The following is a 19941-nucleotide window of genomic DNA, read 5'->3' as shown; positions in this document are numbered from 1 at the left end:
GGGCCATCAAACATTCTGCTGGTGTCACCAAGAACACGGTGGATGCAATGACGGAGGTTTATGACATATGGAGGTACAAACAGGAAACAGAATAAATACAATTGCTGATGATTCAGCTTTGGTGAGTCAGAAGTGAGTCAGTGCATGAGATTTATGCAGAAAATGCAGAAATTTTAATATTGTAAAATGGATGAAGAGGCAGTTTATACGGAGTACAATATGGTGTCGGTGTAACTGGTCTCTTGTTTGTCTCCTGTGTTGTGTTAATAAAATTCATGCTCCAAGTAGGTTTTCCTCTGATTTATTCACTGAGAAAACAGTGAGCCGAGTGACCTTCCAGCATATTCGACAGTCCTCATGCTGGACCGCTAACCTTACAACACCTGAACTAATTAGTGTAACACCTAGTTCAGAGAAAAAGCCAGCCAATAGGAAGCCACATTTACCCCTTCATACCCATTCATCCGAAAGTGTGATTAGTTAACCCTTTCATTATTAGCAAGTACAATATATAACTCCATATATAACAGTATGCAAATATGGGGCAACTTGGTGCAGTTTTTTCAGTGCGATTAAATAACCCTATTCCGTCTTCTGATTGGTTGTCAAAAGTGGAAAACTATTTGCTCCACCCACTGGTACATGTTACTATAACAACCAGTAGTAGGAAGAACAACTAGCGACTTTATAGAACAATGACAAACAAAATCTCTGCAATTGTGGATGTAGAATAATTATTAAATGCAATTAGCCCAAATGTCTGGCAGACTGGGAATTCCTTATAGATGTCACTGTGGCTGGGTCTACTGGGTAAAGTTTTCAATCAATTTGGATTGATTACAGCCTGTCAATAATGCTAGTAATACTCGTGCCAATTCCCACCGACTAGCCAGATCTCTTAAATCAAACGAACGTGAATTTCTTCTCATGTAGCTACCCAGGGCAGTGTAACACTCAGAAGTAAGCGCTATTTGCCCTCTTTCACATACCTGATTTCATAGACGATTGCCATCCAGGTCATCAAAAGAGCACAGGAATATGTTGCCCACCTGGTTGACCTCAATAATATTAATTTTCACTCGAATGCTTGCATGTAAATGCAAAGGTTAAGACACATTATATTTTACACTGTAGTACCAATTATGATTGGTATACTGCAGTGGTGGACAGTAAAAAAAAATGTATGTAATCTGTTACTGTACTTAAGTAGCTGCTTTGTGTATCTGTTATAAAACAAGTTAACTTATTTTGATTGCCGCGTGGTGGTTTCTATTTACACTAATATACAGTTCAGCATCAGTTCAACAGCAAGCAGAACATTTTGAGAGAAGTAAATGATGGAAGAAACTCCTGACTCGAACTCTCCACAACACTCGTGAATTTATTTGCATGATTTTTTAAAAGTAGTTGTAAAGAAGGTTATGAGCTCATGATAAATTTAATAGATATAAATCAGTGCTTGATGCATTAATATCATTCTATTAATAGATCGGTGTGTTAAGAGTAACATTCGAGTCTTTTCACATAAACTGAGTTGATTAGGCAAAGAGTCTTGTGCTAAAAATGATAATAGGAACATTATAGCTATAATAAATCATAGTACTTTGAATACTTAAGTACATTTGAAGGCAAATACATTTGTACTTTTACTCAAGTGAAAGTTTAACGGGAGCACATTTACTTTTATCGGAGTCAAGTTTTAATCAATATTTTTTTACTCATTTACTCAAATATTATTTTTTTTTATGTTTCTAGTTTACATGGTACATGGTTTGTGTACTTCGTCCACATTAACATTAACATTAACCAGTGGTTAATTGCTGGTAGAATGAACAAAGTATGCACTGAACATATACCTTGGCTGTACCCACAATCTGATGATTTTATTGTTTGTGTAACAGTTTAGTGATGCACTGCACAAATCCAAAGTATTTCTTAATCAAATGCAGTGCCTGAAAAAATATCCTGCATTTATCTGCCTATAAAGAACCAAGAGAAGTTCAATGACGACAAACATTGGCTTCAGTTCAGCGCTGATTCATTCTCTGAAGCACGCAATTCCTTGCGTTGCTTGTAAACCTGAGTATGAGTTATTATATTCTCACCTTTCTAACAGCGGCCCTGTGGATTCGGCTGATTCCTTTTTTCTTTTATGCTGAAGTACATACTTATTTGTATTCTGAGTCAGCGGAGGCAACCTGCTGAAGCCTGATTATACCTTTGCAGTTGATTCATCAGCTCCCCTCTGACCTGCTTACGTTCATCTCAGTAATCGGAAGAAAGAGTTTGCAAACACTGCGATTGTTCGGATGATTGTGTATTTCTTTCTTTCTTGCTTTATTTTCTGGAGAGACTGCAAGAAATATATTTATCACAAAGCAGTTTTCACTACTTCAGGGAGGCATGAGTTAAATAAGCCATCTTTGACTGATCAGTGCTGTTGTGTGGTAACAAATGCCCCGTGTCTGATGGATGCTTGATGGTGCAATGTTAGATTAATCAGCACTAATCACTCCTGAGTGTCTGTCAATACACACAAATGAACCACAGCTCACTCTGAAAGAGACCAAAAGCTAACCGTTGGTGCTAATCTACCTCAGAAAGATATAACACACTTATCCTTTATTTTGTCAGAGAATTTGCGCTAACACAGGCTACGGTTGTTATGTCCTCGTCTGGTCATCTGGTCGTCTAACATTTAGCACTTTGTTAGAACAACCACAAATTGAATTCATATAGGCATGTACAGGAACTATATTTTACAGTAATTCCAAACATAACTGTGGATTACTTCAGTGAAGTGAATTATATTCCAATAACTGCATGTCAGACCACAGCAAGCTGCTAATGATTAACATTGTTTTGTACAATTTGTTTGAATTAATGAATACATTTAATTTGCTTTTAATTAAACAAACTTTCATCGTTTAAAGCTTGCCATGTTTTGCTAGAGCCCTGGCTCAAAACTTGATATAAATTATAGAGAACTGGAGTCTCCTTCAAGAGACTCCATTTATAAATGCTAAATATATTCACAGACTGTATCGGCAAAAGTATTGGGACACCTCACTTTTTCAGTCATATGTGGTTCTACCCCAAACTGTTACTACAAAGTTGTAAGCACACAATTTAAAAGGATGTCTGTGGATGCGGTAGCATAAAATTTGTTCCTTGACATCAGCTCGGATGTGCAAATCTGTACCAGCATGACAGTGCCCCTGTGCACAAAGCCAGCTCCATGTAGATATGGTTTTCATGGGTTGGAGTGGAAAATCTTGATTGGCCTGCTAAAAAGGTCTGACATCCACCTTTTTAAACACCATTAGGATGAATTGGAACTCTGACTGCACCCCAGGCCTCCTCACCTAACCTCACCTTGCCTTTACAAACACCCTTGTGGCTGAATGGAATGCATACAGATCTCGACAAACAAACTCCAAAAATGTATAGAACATCTTCCCAGGAGAGTGGAGGTTATTATAAGAGTATGTAGAATGGGATGTTCGAAAAGCACATGTAAATCTTCTGATCATGTGTCCAAACACTTTTGTCCATTTAGTGTATTTCAAAGTGCACATTAGTACAAACTTTATAGTCAAAACTACTAGAACTACTTAAATCAGTAGGTTAAATAGAAAGTCAAGAACATCACAGCACCCACTTAAGAAAAGAACATGTTTTGAGATGAAACGTATCATCACTTCGATTCTCAGGTTTTTAAGTGCACTGTAATGCATGGGAGAGGAAACGCGCTTCTTATGTAAAGCAGCGTTCTAAAGGAAAATCTCATCGCCCTCTAAGTAACCTGCACTAGACTCGTCTAAGGCTTCATTAGCCATTACAGGCTATTACATCTTGTACAGACCAAAGGATTTCCTGTTGATTCAACTTCTGTGCACGTTTCTGTGGGCTTTGTTTTATTAGAAATTTATTAGGTGTGTATTTTGTGGTAGAGACTTTCTTATATAAAACATGGTAGATAAAGTGGCACCAAGGCGGCTAAACAAGGTCACAGAATCAGCAGCGTACATTTATATTCATGTTTCTTTGCAGAAGGCAGACAACAGAGAATGCAGAACTAGTATAAGCGCATGCATGAGGTTTTTTCTTTTGTTCTCATGCCCTTGGTGCTGTAGTCAATCAATAACATGATGTAAAACTGTTCTCAGGAATAATGCTGCTTTCCAGTTCACTTGCTGCATTGTGTTTAGCTCTCTGGCATTCCCTTTGCTTGTGGACACACACACACACACACACACACACACACACACTCTCAAAAATCTTAGATCCACGTTCAGTGTGAGATCGAAAGAACGGAAGTGTCAGATCACATAAATATATATGTGATGACTGCGCTCAGAGGGGTAACGTGTTAATATATTATGCCCCTAACTAGTCCCCAAATCAGCATCAGCATTCTGTCACTCAGCCAAATACACTATACTAACAAAAGTTTGTGGACACCTGACTATAAGATTCATATGTGCTTTTTAAAAATCCCATTTCACATTTTGCTGTTATAATAACATTCACTCTTCTGGGAAGATGTTCCACTAGATTTTGGAGTGTGCTTTTAGAGATTTGTGCTCATTCAACTACAAAGGTGTTAGTAAAGTCAGATACTGGTGAAGGTGTTGTGAGGAGGCCTGGGGTGCAGTCAGTGATCCGATTCATCTCAAAGATGTTAAATAGGGTTGAAATCAGAGCTCTATAGCAGGCCAATCAAGATCTTCCAAATCACTTTTATGTAAGGTATCTTCATGGAGCTGGCTTTGTGCACATTGTTCAGAGATGAGAAAATAAGGCAGGAGTACAAGACGATGTGGCAGCAGGTGAAGAGGGACATGTCAAAAGCCAAGGAAATGGCATATGAGGAGCTGTATGAGAGGTTGGACACTAGAGAAGGAGAAAAGGATTTATACAGATTAGCCAGACAGAGAGACCGAGCTGGGAAGGATGTGCTGCAAGTTAGAGCAATAACGGATGGAGATTGAAAGGTGTTGACTAGTGAGGAGAGTGTGTTGAGAAGATGGAGGGAGAATTTTGAGCAGCTGATGAACGAGGAAAATGAGAGAGAGAGAGAGGGGTGAATGATGTGGAGATGGTGAAGCAGGAAGTGGATAGGATTAGTAAGGAGGAAGTGAGAGCAGCGATTAAGAGGATAAAAGTGAAAAGTCAGTTGGACCAGATGACATACCGGTAGAAGCATGGAGATGTTTTGGAGAGATGGCAGTGGAGTTTTTAACAAGATTGTTCAACAAGATTTTGGAAGGTGAGAAGATGCCTGAGGAATGGAGAAGGAGTGTGCAGACCTGCAGTAACTACAGGGGAATAATGTTGATCAGTCACAATATGAAGTTATAGGAAAGAGTAGTGGAAGCCAGGCTAAGAGAAGAGGTGACCATCGGTGGGCAGCAGTATGGTTTCATGACGAGGAAGAGCACCACAGATGCATTATTTGTTTTGAGAATGTTGATAGAGAAGTATAGAGAAGGTCAGAATGAGTTGCATTGTGTGTTTGTGGATTTAGAGAAAGCGTACGACAGAGTGCCAAGAGAGGAGTTGTGATCTTGTATGAGGAAATCAGATGTGTCAGAGAAGTATGTTAGGGTGGTGCAGGACATTTATGAGGACAGTGTGACAGCAGTAAAATGTGCAGTAGGAATGACAGACTGGTTAAATGTGGAGGTTGGACTGCATCAAGGATCGGCTATGAGCCCTTTCCTGTTTGCAGTGGTAATCGACAGGTTGACAGACGAAGTCAGACAGGAGTCTCCAAAAACTATGATGTTTGCGGATGATATTGTAAATTGTGGTGAGAGTAGGGAGCAGGTTCAGAAGAGCCTGGAGAGGTGGAGGTATGTGCTGGAGAGAAGAGACAAGGTGACAGAGGCGAGATTGAGATGGTTTGGACATGTGCAGAGGAGGGACATGGGATATCGGTAGGAGAATGCTGAGGATGGAGCCATCAGGATGGAGGAAAAGAGGAAGGCCAAGGAGGAGGTTTATGGCTGTGGTGAGGGAAGACATGCAGGTAGTTGGTGTGAAAAAGGCAGATGTATGGAGATGGATGATCTGCTGTGGCGACCCCTAATAAGAGAAGCCGGAAGAAGAAGAAACGCATTATATACATTTATATTAATTTATAGACCTACGTACATACATATGCATATAGAAACAGATTAATATACACATATACACACAAAGCAAAAACAAATACATTGTGTGCCTCCAACTTGGTACAGTCTGTGGAAGAACCACATATGACTGGAAAAGTCAGATGTTCCTGTACTAAAAATACTGCTTTAGAAGTTTTTTCTCTCTGTCTCAAAGAACTGCAAAAATATCACTATAAATGTTTTCATAATATGAAAGAATTAGATTTAAAGATTTTATTAGCTGGAAAATTGCAAACAAATTGCATAAATTGGCAGAGAGATTACATTTCTTTATGCCTAAAGCACCATTTCTAGCATCTATAATAGAATGAATGTGAGTTTAATAACATTGTTTAAAATGAACATGTAGCGGTGCCGTCTCTCTGCTTCAGTTAGATCCAGTTCAATCCGGAGGTAAGGTGTTACAGTGTGCAGAATTCCGCATTTTCTGGGTTTGCTCTGGGTGTTCCAGTTTCCTCTCAGCTCCCAAATTCATGCCAGAGGGTGGATTAACTATGCTAAATTGGATGAAGATACGAATGTGCATGTGTGTGTTTGTGTGTGTGTTTGTGTGTGTGTGTGTTTGTGCGATGGCATCCCATCCAGGGTATTTTTCTGCTTTGTGCATCTAGAATAGATTCCAGATCTGCCTGACCAGGACAAAGAAGCTGAATAAATAAATGGATTTCCATACACTAATATGATTTACACAGATTATTGTTCTTTTTTTAATTAAAAAAACAAAAACAAAACATCAAATAAAATAGAAGTAGTCATATAGTGCAAAATAAAAGAAGAATGAAATAAGCACATGAACAAACAAACAAAAGAAATGTTGTGCCTGGTTTGGTTTTTGGTAGGTTAAAAATGTCAGGACTAAAAAGGCTCTAATAGCACAAGCAAATAAATAAATAAATACATAATATGATGGTTCATGTTTGCCAACAGAGAATAATACCTGAATGGATTATGCATGAAATTAGCGTGCGAAACACGTCTCTGGCTGTAAAAACCTTTGTGAAACTCATTTGCATAGTATACTGTAGTAAATACACTTATAGACTTGATCAGATCAAAATAACATGCCCAGAAGTCTGGGAATCCAAATAGACTTTATAAGGAAACAAAGCAGAGTAACGTTTGCAAACACCACTTCAGAATCCAGTTTTTCTCCCACATATATACCTCCCAATGCTGTTCACCTAATTCCACACATGTCCTTCTGTATTAGTGGACAAAAAATCTTTACCAGGTGTGAGCTCCTGAAGGGTGAACAATAACTTACATACATATTTCTAGCACCTGTACATAGGGACATGGTCCTTTTCCTTATATGTTTTCTAAGCTTTAAATAAATCTGAACTCTGTTCTAAGCACATACTGCAATCCTTACACAGTCAAATACATATTAATGGAAACCTTTTCTTTTACGAATGCGCATAATTATTCGTATTATATTGAATCAAGATTAGTGAATATGTATTCCACACGCTGTGCTTCATTCCAGATCTTCCACATGACCTACGACCTGGCGAGTGCCGTGATGCGCATCATCAATTTGATTGCAATGATGCTGCTGCTGTGCCACTGGGATGGCTGTCTTCAGTTCCTCGTGCCCATGCTGCAGGATTTCCCCTCCGACTGCTGGGTCTCGCTCAACAAAATGGTGGTAAGTTACAGTTCACACCTGGCTGAAACCTTTTGACTTGTTGACTCTTCCCAGCTGGACTTACAGTCTTTCGTTCAATGATTTTTAGAGGTAAGAGTAAAAAAATAAAATAAATAAATAGCCTTATATTGGTCATCTTCAGGCTTTTTTTCGGCACCGGTTTAATATTCAGTCCGGCGCCATGCTGCGAGAGCGTGTCAGTAACAATAGGTCGAAGGTACACCAGGAGGCCGCTGCCAATCTCTCCTAGCATGCATTAACGCTAGCACAATGATGCTAAATTCATAAATCAGCTCACCAGCCGAGGCCCAAACACAGGAGCGCCATAATCGAATCGAATTAAATTAGATTTTTTCTGCTCCCTTGGCATGAATATACAGATGAATGCTTCTTGAAGCGGGAGGGGACAGCCCACTAGGGCTAATTTGCCCAAAATGAGATGTCTCATTGCATTTACCTGATTTTATTTGCCCGTGCGACGTGACGTTCAGTTAACACAAACTCTTAAGTGCTCTATGCTTTCATGAGTTAATAGCACTGAGATGTATAGATTCTATAGCATTAGGAGATTATGCACTTCAAGCAGAGAAACTAAGAGAAAATGCTAGCAATTAGCCTTTTGAATCACTGAATCGTTTGGCACAAGAGTTGGAAATCCGAAAGTATAAATGCTCGTTTGTAGAATTCACTGTACGTCGAGTGAAGGAGTTATTTTCAGCCGTTCTCCTGCTTTATCAATCTTTATCATGATAATGTGCAGAGAGATGAAGAAGGGCGAACCGTGTGAGGTGTGATGTGTGTTGTTTTTGTGTGCGGGGTGAAACAAGGCAGGGTGATGACAGCAGATAAAAGGGTTTGTGTGTGTATGTGTATGTGTTTGTGTTTGTGTGTGTGTGTGTGTGTGTTTGTGTGTGTGTTTGTGTGTGTTTGTGTGAGTGTGTGTGTGTGTGTGGAGACCTGGGACGTGCCAGAGCAGCTGCTCTTTTTGTTCCTCCTTTTAACACACATGAAAGAACCTGTTTAGTGGGACACACACACACACACACACACACACACACACACACACACACACACACACACACACACACACATCATTTACCTTGATTAAAAAAGTTCCTGTTTCAATTAGAATCATCAGTATTAGTCTCTATTTTCTACTCTCTCTTTCTCTCTCTCTCTCTCTCTCTCTCTCTCTCTCTCTCTCTCTCTCTCTCTCTTTCTCTTTCTCTCTCTTTCCCGCTCTGTTATCTATATTTGTGCTTTATGTGCACCTCATAAAATTGCTTTTTCCAATTTTGTCCTCGTTACCTGCATCTCTCAGTTCTGCATCCACATTTCTCTCCTTATTAAAAATCACACCATTATGGTTGTGTGAAAAACAAACAGATTTGAAAATGTCGGTTGTCAGATCGACTCACCTTGTAACAGCCATGCTGTGAAACCTTTCCTGATGCTACTCCTTATTTTCCACATGGGGACAATTATGAGCCAAAGGTTTTTTCAATGTTCATTTCTTCAAAAAGAAAGAATGAAGAATGCATGAAGGATTTATTTGGTCAAAGTCTTGGCCAGATCTTACTGTGAATTAGCAAAAAGGCAGCTTAAACATAAGAATGATTAGCCATTATACTCTTTTTCTCATCCTATCAGTTTATTTGAATTTCATCTGTATAAAACTGAACTGAAAAGTCCAGGCAGTCCTTTGTGATATCAGGGTGAACATCAGGTGGCAGCCCCCCGTGGCACCACAAAAAGAAATCCTCTAGAGATCAGATAGGATGAGTTTCGGATAGAAAAAAAACCCTCAAAGGGAGAGTTCAGAGAGACAGGTCAGAGAGAAAAGGTTAATCTGAGAATGTGTGAATGGGCTCGATCACGACTCTTTACTGTTCTGAATATGAGAAATGGTTGATCATTTGTTACATGCTGGTGCACACAAACGAGAAAGACATCTGCCTTTATTTCTGTACCGCGTTAGGACGCCAGGACCTGTTAGACGTCCTCGCAGCTTCTCCCTGCAGGAAGCCAATCTGTCCACACACACACACACACACACACACACACACACACACACACACACACACACACACACACACACACACACACACACACACAGGATTTAGTTATCAATTCCATGTGCGTTTCCAGATTAGATTTTCCTTTCAGGGTGTTTAGCAAATAAATACAGATGCTTCAGAGTTTAGCCACATACACAAGACCTGAACTGGAAGTAGAAGATTTTGGGCCCTTTGAGCAGATTTGTTACATTATTTTGAGAACTAAAATGTGTTCACTTCAACTTTCAAATCCAGATGTTGACACAGCCATCTCTGGCCTGGAGCCTAGAAAGCCAAAATAGCTTTGCGAGTGCTCTCTGTGGGGAGGAACGTCATTGCTGTCTCCCTGATCACAACAACACCAGGCAATTGTTAGCATCATTGAGCTCAGGTATGGGAAAGAATGTGGCACAGCTTGAGCATCAGCCTGTGAACATTAAGCTTGTCTCAAGACCTCTGAATTAAAACCAAAACAAGGTTTGAGCAACCATCAATTAGAATAATCACTAAATTCCTAAATTCTCTCATTTATAATTTATAATTATAAAAATATATAATTATCATTTATCCCACAATCTTTTATGGTATTCTTCCAAATTTGATATATACAGTATATATAACTATGACAAACTTTTAGAATAACTGCTGTGCACTTGTAATATTATGTATCATTTATAGTATCAGTATACACAGGAACTTATTAGTTGGATGTTAAAAATAAGCTGAATGATTGGAGATATTTATACTCCAGTGTCTCCAGCACTTTGTAACAGTTAAAAGTAAATATACAACATTCATTTTTATGACACGGGATAGTTTTCAGAATGGCAGGTTTTGCACATTATTAAGACTTTTATTTTGTCTTATCAACACAAAGAGAGAGACAAATAGGGAAGCTGGTGAGAAAATGACTTCCACGTTCCCATTCAACATTCAATCCCCCATCATCATTATAAAAACCTTCACTCTTCTGGAAAGATGTTCCACTAGATTTTTTGAGTGTGCTTATGGAGATTTATGCTCATTTCAATGGTGTTAGTAAAGTCAGGTATTCAATTTCAATAGTGTTAGTAAAGTCAGGTATTGATGTAGGGTGAAGAGGCCTGGGACTACATGTCAGTGTTCCTATATATCCTAAAGGTGTTTAATAGGGTTGAGATTAGAGCTCTATAGCAGTCACTCCAACTCCTGTAAAGCATATCTTAATGGAGCTGGCTTTGTACACAGGGGCATTGTCATGCTGGAACAAGTTTGGGTCTCCTAGTTGAAGTGAAGGGAACATTTATTGCTACCTGCATCCAGGGGCATCCTATGCAATTTTGAGTCTCCATTTTTGTGGTAGAAGCACATTTGGCAAAAAAAAATCAGATGTTCCAATATATTTGCCCATACAGTGTAGCTGCCACATTTTCTTTCTTTTTTTTTCCAATTAAAGAACGAAAGTTAAATTCTGGTCTTTGGCTCTATAAAACTTGACTCCTCAAACACTGGACTTTCTGTTCCTACAGTATATCAAGCTGCTGCTGCACTTGAATAGTCAGGGCATGTTGCCTACTAGCAGCCATCTCAATGTGTTATATGAAATAGCTGTCAAAAATATCTGAGGAACATTATAGATAGAAGTGCATCACAAAACTCTATTTTTATTACTGTCAGTTTTATATTCGCAAAGTAATTGCGTGGTATGAAATCACCATTAGCGCTTCATCCATTTTGTGCGCATTTTCATTTCCATCTTATTGGATCATTTGGTTACAATCAATAACAATAATGTATAATATTATGTATTTATAATTAATGTAGTCTCATATTGTATTTCACCCTATTGTATGTAAGGATCTGCTGTGCTGTTCTGTAGTATTTAGAGGAATGTGTTTGAAATCCCCGTCAATAGTCAAACTTTGCCTTTGGCTTTGGCAAACACATTGTGCTGCAGTTGACGCTGCATTTAATAGACAGTTGTCTCATTGCTGCCATCATGCTCTTTAGCTTCAGCAATTATTGTGTCCCAACTTGCTTTTCAAAGCTCTGCTGGTTTAGTACCTGATTCGTCATAACGCTTGTTTATCACAGTGAGATGCTTCTTAGTTAATTACAGATGAAACAATAGTTGCTTTTAATCATATTGTACGATAAAAAACAGGCGCTGCTTGTTTCAAAAGGATCAAACTGAGAAAACGCATCAATGGTGAAAATAATTTGTGTTAACATGCAAAGACTAACATTGACACTGGAGATTCCTTCCAGGAATGCTGGACCGTGATAAAAAAATCTTTAAACTTGTATAAATTGTTTCTACGGAAAGAATCACATGCTAGAAAATGCATTCATATTCGTAAAAACACGAAAGCTGGAATACATTATAAATCAAGCACGATCTGAACAATGAGTTTGTTCAAAGAGACATTGAAAAAAACATTTTTTTAATATTAATTTTATACAATTTATATAACATGTCCATCCTTGTAGACATTTCGAATTTTTGAATTGGGAACGATTTTTATATAAATTTTATTTTTCAGGTTTTTTACATTTTCTTCATTTTTTTCACATTTATTTATTTTTTCAAGAAAATGGTATCTGATTAAGCATTTTGACATTTTTTTGGAGACACAGAAGAAATTCTGCATTTGTTAGCAAAGGATGTCTTTGGATATGGTAGAATTAAATGTTTATTTCACTTGAACTAGGAGACCCAACATGTTCCTGTATGACAGTGCTTCTGTGCATAAAGCCAGCTCCATCAAGAAGTCTTATACATGGGTTGGAGAGGAAGTTCCTGAGTGGCCTGAGCTCCGACCTTGACCTAGAGCTCCGACCTCAACCCTACTGAACACCTCGGGGATAAACTGGAATACTGACTGCACTCCTGGCCTCCTCAATCCACATCAGAACCTTACTTTATCAACAAACTTGTGGCTAAATGAGCAAAGATCTTCAAGTAGACTCCAAAATCTAGTTGAAGATGGAGGTTATTATAACAGCAACTGGGGACTAAAGCTAATTCATTTATAATATATGATACTTTTATATAAAAATACATTCTTCTTTTTCCCTCACAGAGATTTTTTACCACAAACAACACTAAGTATATTGGTGCTTAAATATTAATTTCTTGTACATTTATATACATGGATTTAAAAAGATCTAGGTTTTGTTCTGCCAACATCTGAAGCTGAAATCCCAACAACACCTATAGTATCATGTTAAAATCTTGTATTAATGTTTTTTTATTTATTTTTTTTTTTTACTTATACATGAGAAGAGAAACAGATGAAGATGTTCTGATTTTCTGATCGAAATGTCTTCAAGCTTATAACCCAAAAACATGTGTCTTGACTGCATAATTACCCACCTTTCAACAGTACTGAAAGTTATTCAATGTCGAACTTCCGAGAAAAGCCCTGAAGGACAAAAAACACACAATATACAGTAAAAACATACTGCACATGTAAGTTTATCCCGTCTGTTTCCCACGCCCTATTAGCAGGATCTCTGAGGAGATGATGAAAGCTAATGAATACCTCACAGTGTTAACTTAAGGAAGCAGTGGACCACTTGCTGAGGAAAAATCCCTGGAGATAAAGCTTCATTCTCTTCTCTCTAAAACCACACACACATACACATCAAAGCTGCTGGGATGCTACTCCTGCTAACATGAACCCAGGAGACTGCACAGATACATTGAAGTGATGAATAAAACATGGCGGAATGTGCTGTTATAGGAAATAAATCAAAGGCAGGGTGGTGTGACGTGACCCGATATCCTATAGCATAACATCACATCCCGCTGTGTTATTCCTCACAGACATTTGGCTTACAGCGCATTTATTTTGTTAAATGACATTAAATTCCATACTTCTTATTTATAGTTACACCTTTAATTTAATGGAGCATTCCTATTTTAACTCCGCTCACCTGTTACAAAACACTGCTGTCACTGGAGACTCCTTCCATACATGATGATAATAAACGAGCTCCTCACGGAAAGCTTTATCAATGACAACTAAAAAATCAGCAGTAGGATTTGATTGTAGTACTGTCTGACATGCACATACAAGTTGATTGTTGCTATAGAAACAAGGATGCATTAAAACGAGCACATTGATATGCCATCAGAGCTGCTGTTATACAGTAGAAGACGAATCTGCACTTCCAGAAGCATCAACAATGTTATGTGTAATGGAATCACTGTTGATAAATTCAGTCATGTGGATGTTTTATTAAAAATGTATGAAAGTCTTGTATAAACACATCCTATTCAACATTTAGTTCCCATTTACTGTTGTAATAATTTCCACTTTTCTGGGAAGATGTTTCTCTAGATTTCAATTGTGCTTGTAGAGTTTTGTGCTTTCAGCCACAAACGTTTAAGCGAAGTTGGGTACCGATTTACTTGATGTGAGGAAGGTTTTCTGTAGTGTTGAGGTATATTAGGCCATTCATGATCGTCCACTCCAACCCATGTAAACCATAATTTTATAGACCTGGCTTTGAACACAGGAGCATTGCCATGCTGGAACAGGTTTGGGTCTCTCCTAGAATGCGTCTACACTAATCCGGATAAATTTGAAAACGTTTTTCGGTCGTTTCCCGAAAGTTTCTCATCCGCAGTGGAACATCTGAAAACGCTCACGTCCCCGTACTGCACATGAGCAACACGTAAGACGGAACTTTGCGGAGCGTTTTCAAAAATCTCAACGTTTCCGTTGACTGAAAACGCCACCTCAGTGTGGACAGAAGTCCAAAATATGTGTTTTCAAACAAAGTGTGGACATGGCCTTAGTTTGAGTGAAGGGACAATGTGTGCCTCCAACTTTGTGAAAGAACCACATATGACTGGTATCCTATTACTTTTGTAAACAGTGTATATTGATGTCTATTTCCACACTAAATTCCGGTAGCTGTTTACCGTTGCTTTTTTTTAAAGTAAGAAACAAACACTTTTTATCATTTCGGAACCAGTGGCAGTCGCAGTGACATTAATTTCCGTTCTCGCCTTGTTTTGTCTTGCTCCTGCTGAGATGCTCAGGAGAATAATTCAATATTTGATTATGACTAATGCTGTCCCAATGTACATTTGAAAAAAAACAGCATTATTAAAGTAACAGACAGGTAGAGAAATGTGATAATGTTGAGTTTGAGGTGAAAAGAAATGAAGCTGTTTTAGGAGAGGATGTCTACCTGTGCTCTTGGGGAATAAATATATATATATTATGGTTCATCCGGTGCTTTAAAGTAAGTCTTGGTGACAGGAGCCAATAGCAGACAGAGCACTGGGTGTCCAGATAAGCTGAGGTGAACAGAGAGGAATGTGTGTGTGTGTGTGTGTGTGTGTGTGTGTGTGTGTGTGTGTTCATGTGTGTGATGTTTGTGGGGCTTATCAGCGTCTGGGCACACGTGCTATTTGGCCCTCTGACAGAAAGCAGTCTGGGAGCAGTGTGATCACGCATGTGTGTGTGTGTGTGTGTGTGTGTGTGTGTGTGTGTGTGTGTGTGTGTGTAGCTATGCACTTTCAGAAAATGTCTATTTTGAAGCCTAAGTGCTCGCTTTGCATCTATTATTCAGCTGTGTTAAGCCACTGTTTGCATACCTTAGTCTCTCTCTCACTCTCTCTCTCTCTTTCTCTCAAGTCCGCACTTCTTCATCCACTCTCTCCTCCTCCCTGCATCACCACTCTCTTTCTCTTCCTTGTCCTGTCCCTCTTGAACTCTTCAAGCTCTCTAATCCTTATCCAGTTCGCTTTCACTCACACTAATGATTCCAGGTTTCTTTTTTCTTTTTTGACGTCAGTTCCCATTTCACGTCTCTCGGGGAGTGCTCTCTGAAGCTTCCTGCTAAATTTCACTTAAAGCCCTGGAACCTTTTAAGATTTGCTGAATGCACACAAACCTCGCCGCTAATGACGGCAGCGCTTCCTCTGTCTCGATGTGCCGAGGCCGGGCAGCGCAAGAATTAATCTTGATTTGATCATTAGTGAAGAAAAATCGCTGTGGAGCTGCCATGGAATCGTTTCACAAAGGACAAATGAAATGAAGTACTCTGGAGCTTTTCCTGCACTAGTTGTACTTTTCCATGTACAGTAGCTGTGGTAGTGCCTTCAGGGGTACTACATCTTATAGACATTGACTGTGTATGTTTATACCTTCAAATACAGTTGAAGCTACACTAAGGTACTGGAACACCAGACTTTTTCAGCCATATGTGCTTCTTCCCCAAACTGTTACCACAAAGTTGGGTGCATACAATTGTACAGAATGTATTTAGATGTAGTAGCATTAAATATTCCTTTCACTAGAACTAGAAGACCCAAACCTGTTCCAGGTAAGAGATTACAAGATCTTGAGTTGCCTGCTTTAGATCTCTGACCTCAACCCTTTACAATACTTTTGGGATGATTTGGAACACTGACTGCACCCCAGTCATTTTCACCGTACATTAATACCTGACTTTACTACCACCCTTGCTAACTGAATGATCACAAATATCCACAAGCAAACTCCCAAATCTAGTGGACCTTCTTACCATATGAACTGGAGCTCATCATGACAGCAAATGATACTAAATATGGAATGAGATGGTAAAAAAGCATCTTATGTTCAGGTGTCCACAAACATTTGTCCATTTAATGTATATTAATTGGACCTTAAGGACCACTTTAATTAAAGGTTTGTCGACATTTTGTCCATCATACCGTTGCCTACAAGATATCAAAAAGAGACAAGAATCCTGACCAATATTCTGTTGGTAAAAAAACAGGAAATGCAAGCTAATCGAATTTTACTTATAATAGTGGTCTCATGGCAAGTCTGTAAGTAATAAACATGTTCACAAAAAACACAATTTTTTAAATAATCTTTGTGAATTTTTAAGTTTCTATAGCGAAAATAAAACCCACCAAAGATGCCTGTTTCTTAGACCCAGAAGGGATTATTCACTGATATTTGGCAGATACCTGGCATAAACTATGTGTTTTAACAAGACAGTATTTAGAGTAAACATATGGGGCCAAGGGCAATCAGGGAAAGTGAGTCACAAGGGCAGAGCCTCCACATAGAAGTAGAGCATTAGGATGAATTAGGCAGGTCCTGAGGGCGAGGGGACACACAGAGGTGGAGATCTGACAGGATTTGGCACTGATATCATATCAGAAAGCAGGAATGCATAAAGAGAGTGAGAGAAAGAGTGCGGACAGAATATTAATGCTATTAGACATCTATTATAAGTGAGCTTTAGCAAACAGGAAATGATTATACTTGTAATTTTAATTCATCCATACACTACAGTTACGGGATAGATTGGATTGGTTGGATTGAATGCTTTGTTTTTAAAATCCACAGATGTTTCACCAGTCATACTTTGCTTGTGGTGCTGCAATTACAAGTAACCCAAACTGATCAGCAAAGTTTAGCATGACAGTGTAAAACATTTTACTACAAGATACGTATATATCTAGTATTTAGCTACATATTTCACAACTAGGCAGAAAGACTTGGGAATTACTAGTCTGTTTCAAATGTTGACCATCTTAGAATTCCATCTTATGAAAATTGTTTAAAAAAATACAATAAAAAAGGTGCTTTTTGAGCATCCCATTTCACATTTACTGCCCATTTGCTGCTATATGATTCTTTGCTCTTCTGGGAAGATGTTCCGATAGATTTCAGTGTGTGCTGGTGGAGATTTGTGCCCGGGTACTGATGTAGTGAGTTGAAACCCGGGGTTCATGGAGCCGACTTTGTGCATGGGGTATTTTCATGCTGGTTTGGGTCTCCAAGTTCAAATGAAGAGTTAATTTAATACTAGTGCATACAAAGTCATTTGGTATAATTGTGTGCCTCCAACTGGTAACACTTTGAGGAAGAAGCACATTTGATTGTAAATATCAGGTGTCTCAGGTGTACACACTTTTGTCCATATAGTGTGTCAACTGAAAGTTTGCCTTAAATCTGTAATTTATATGTTTCTCTTAACATCGAAAGAGAGAAAGAAAATAGAAAAGTCTCAGAAGGAAATGTGTATCGCTGCTGTAACTAATGACAGTGCTAAGCTACCTTGTTTGCAGGTGTGTCACAATACTGATCATAATTTTTTAATGAATAACAATCGGTAATTATTGGCATGCTGCCGTGGTAGAAGAGGAATAAAGCCAGGACATGATGTTATTGTCAGAAAATTAGTAAATAACTCTGTCAAGTTTGTGCTTTATTCCTCTTATACCATAGCAATCTGGGAACATTTACTATGCTTTTGTCATATAATCAATTTAAAAGCTTCTCACTGTTGTTTTTTCCCCTCTCGAAATGATGCAACATTTGTTCACACTTCATCATGTGCATTCAGGTTCATTCCCCGGAAAACGTTTAATCATCCAACACATTTTGTCAAATGTAGGCTAACTTTAAAGGTTAATGGAGGTTGGTTTGAGCCAGCCAGCCTGTTGGTGACAAAACCTCTCTCAGCTTCATTATCCATTATGCTTCTTATAATTTATCACCTAGTCCTGTTGCTATAAGAACAGTTACATAGGCTATAATGGGATAGTATTAAGTCTTTTTCATTTTCTTTCCTGCTTTCTCTCGATGTCTTTCCTCTCTGCAGAATGACACGTGGAGTGAGCTGTACTCCTTCGCCGTGTTTAAAGCGATGAGTCACATGCTCTGTATAGGTTACGGCCGGCAGGCTCCGGAGAGCTTGTCGGACATATGGCTGACCATGCTCAGCATGATCGTCGGAGCCACCTGCTACGCCGTCTTCATTGGCCACGCCACTGCTCTCATCCAGTCGCTGGACTCCTCCCGGCGACAGTACCAGGAGAAGGTAAGAAAGCCGATCATGTAGGATATGAAAGGAGGCGGGCGTTGGATGTAAGACTGCTTACCTTTTACTTCGATAAAGATAAAGATGCCTCTTTATCTATTGGGAAATGGAGGTAGGACGAGAAAGGGTGTTGCTGTATAAGAGAAAGATCAGCTGGTAAGCGTAGTTAAATGTAGTAAAATGCTCCACTAGATACAGTTTTTTTGATACAGTTTTTTTTCAGGTCTGTCAGCAGATATTATTGCAACTTTTATTTGAAAAAATATCATTAACAAGAGAATTAAATGTAAAATTGGATGAATATAAGTGTTTTTTATTAATAAGACGAATCACACACATGTACCATATTTTCCGGACTATAAGCCGCTACTTTTTTCCCACGTTTTGAACCCCGCGGCTTAAACAACGAAGCGGGTAATTTATGGATTTTTTCTGGGTTTTTCCCGGTTTCACAAACTTCAAGCCAAAAAAACTGAGCCCTGTAACATTAGACCAATAAAATTGCGAACGGGTTCAGGTGAACCATTGAAACTCTTTATATTAAATCAGATGCGCTCCCACTGAATCGGGCCGCACCACATCATAAATATGGATGATGTTCCTCTGACGTTTGACCTGCTGCTCACTCAGGCTGTCAGGCTGTACAGGAAATGCAAATCATTTCTTGGTAGGCTACTGTTTAGATACAAGCCGTGTAACAGACACTGTCTTTTGTTAAAGCCTGTGTAAAGTCCATTAGTTTCAGTGTAGGAAAGGTTATTTATGTTCAAAATAAAAATCTTTGTCAAATTCAGTGGGTGCGGCTTATATTTGGGTGCATAATAGTCCAGAATTTACGCTAACCTTTTTTTATTTCATTTATATTGATCTTGCAAGGTTACATAGATCCATTACTAGTAACTAAAACAATAGATAATTGTATACAGAAAGCATAAATAAGGATACACTATATGGACAAAAGTATTGAGACACGTTCCTCATTCAGTCTCCTTTTGCTTATATAGTAACCTCCACTCTAGTGGGAAGATGTTCCACTAGATATTGAAGGGTGCTTGTGGAGATTTTTGCTCATTCAGCCACAAGGGTGTTAGTCATGTCATGTACTGATATAGGGTGAGGAGGCTGGGGGTTCAGTCGGTGTTCCAATTAATCCTCAAAGTGTTCAATAGGGTTGAGGTCAGAGCTCTAGAGCAGTCAAGATCTTCTACTCCAACTCATTTATTAAACCATATCTTCA

The 19941-nt window shown here is 38.7% G+C and overlaps 1 protein-coding gene across 1 annotated transcript in view; it reads left to right on the top strand.

The window, feature by feature from the left end:
• Positions 1–19941, top strand: part of LOC124403188 (potassium/sodium hyperpolarization-activated cyclic nucleotide-gated channel 2-like) — a 58649-nt gene that overhangs the window by 8368 nt on the left and 30340 nt on the right. Inside the window, exons 3-4 of the mRNA XM_046876823.1 lie at positions 7666–7827; positions 18486–18704. Coding sequence (XP_046732779.1) covers positions 7666–7827; positions 18486–18704 — 381 coding nt within the window. The remainder of the gene's footprint in view (positions 1–7665; positions 7828–18485; positions 18705–19941) is intronic.

This window comes from Silurus meridionalis, chromosome 20, assembly GCF_014805685.1.
Source record: "Silurus meridionalis isolate SWU-2019-XX chromosome 20, ASM1480568v1, whole genome shotgun sequence".
NCBI lineage: Eukaryota > Metazoa > Chordata > Actinopteri > Siluriformes > Siluridae > Silurus > Silurus meridionalis.
The sequence above is the reverse complement of the archived record's forward strand: the minus strand, read 5'-3'. Positions and strand labels throughout refer to the sequence as shown.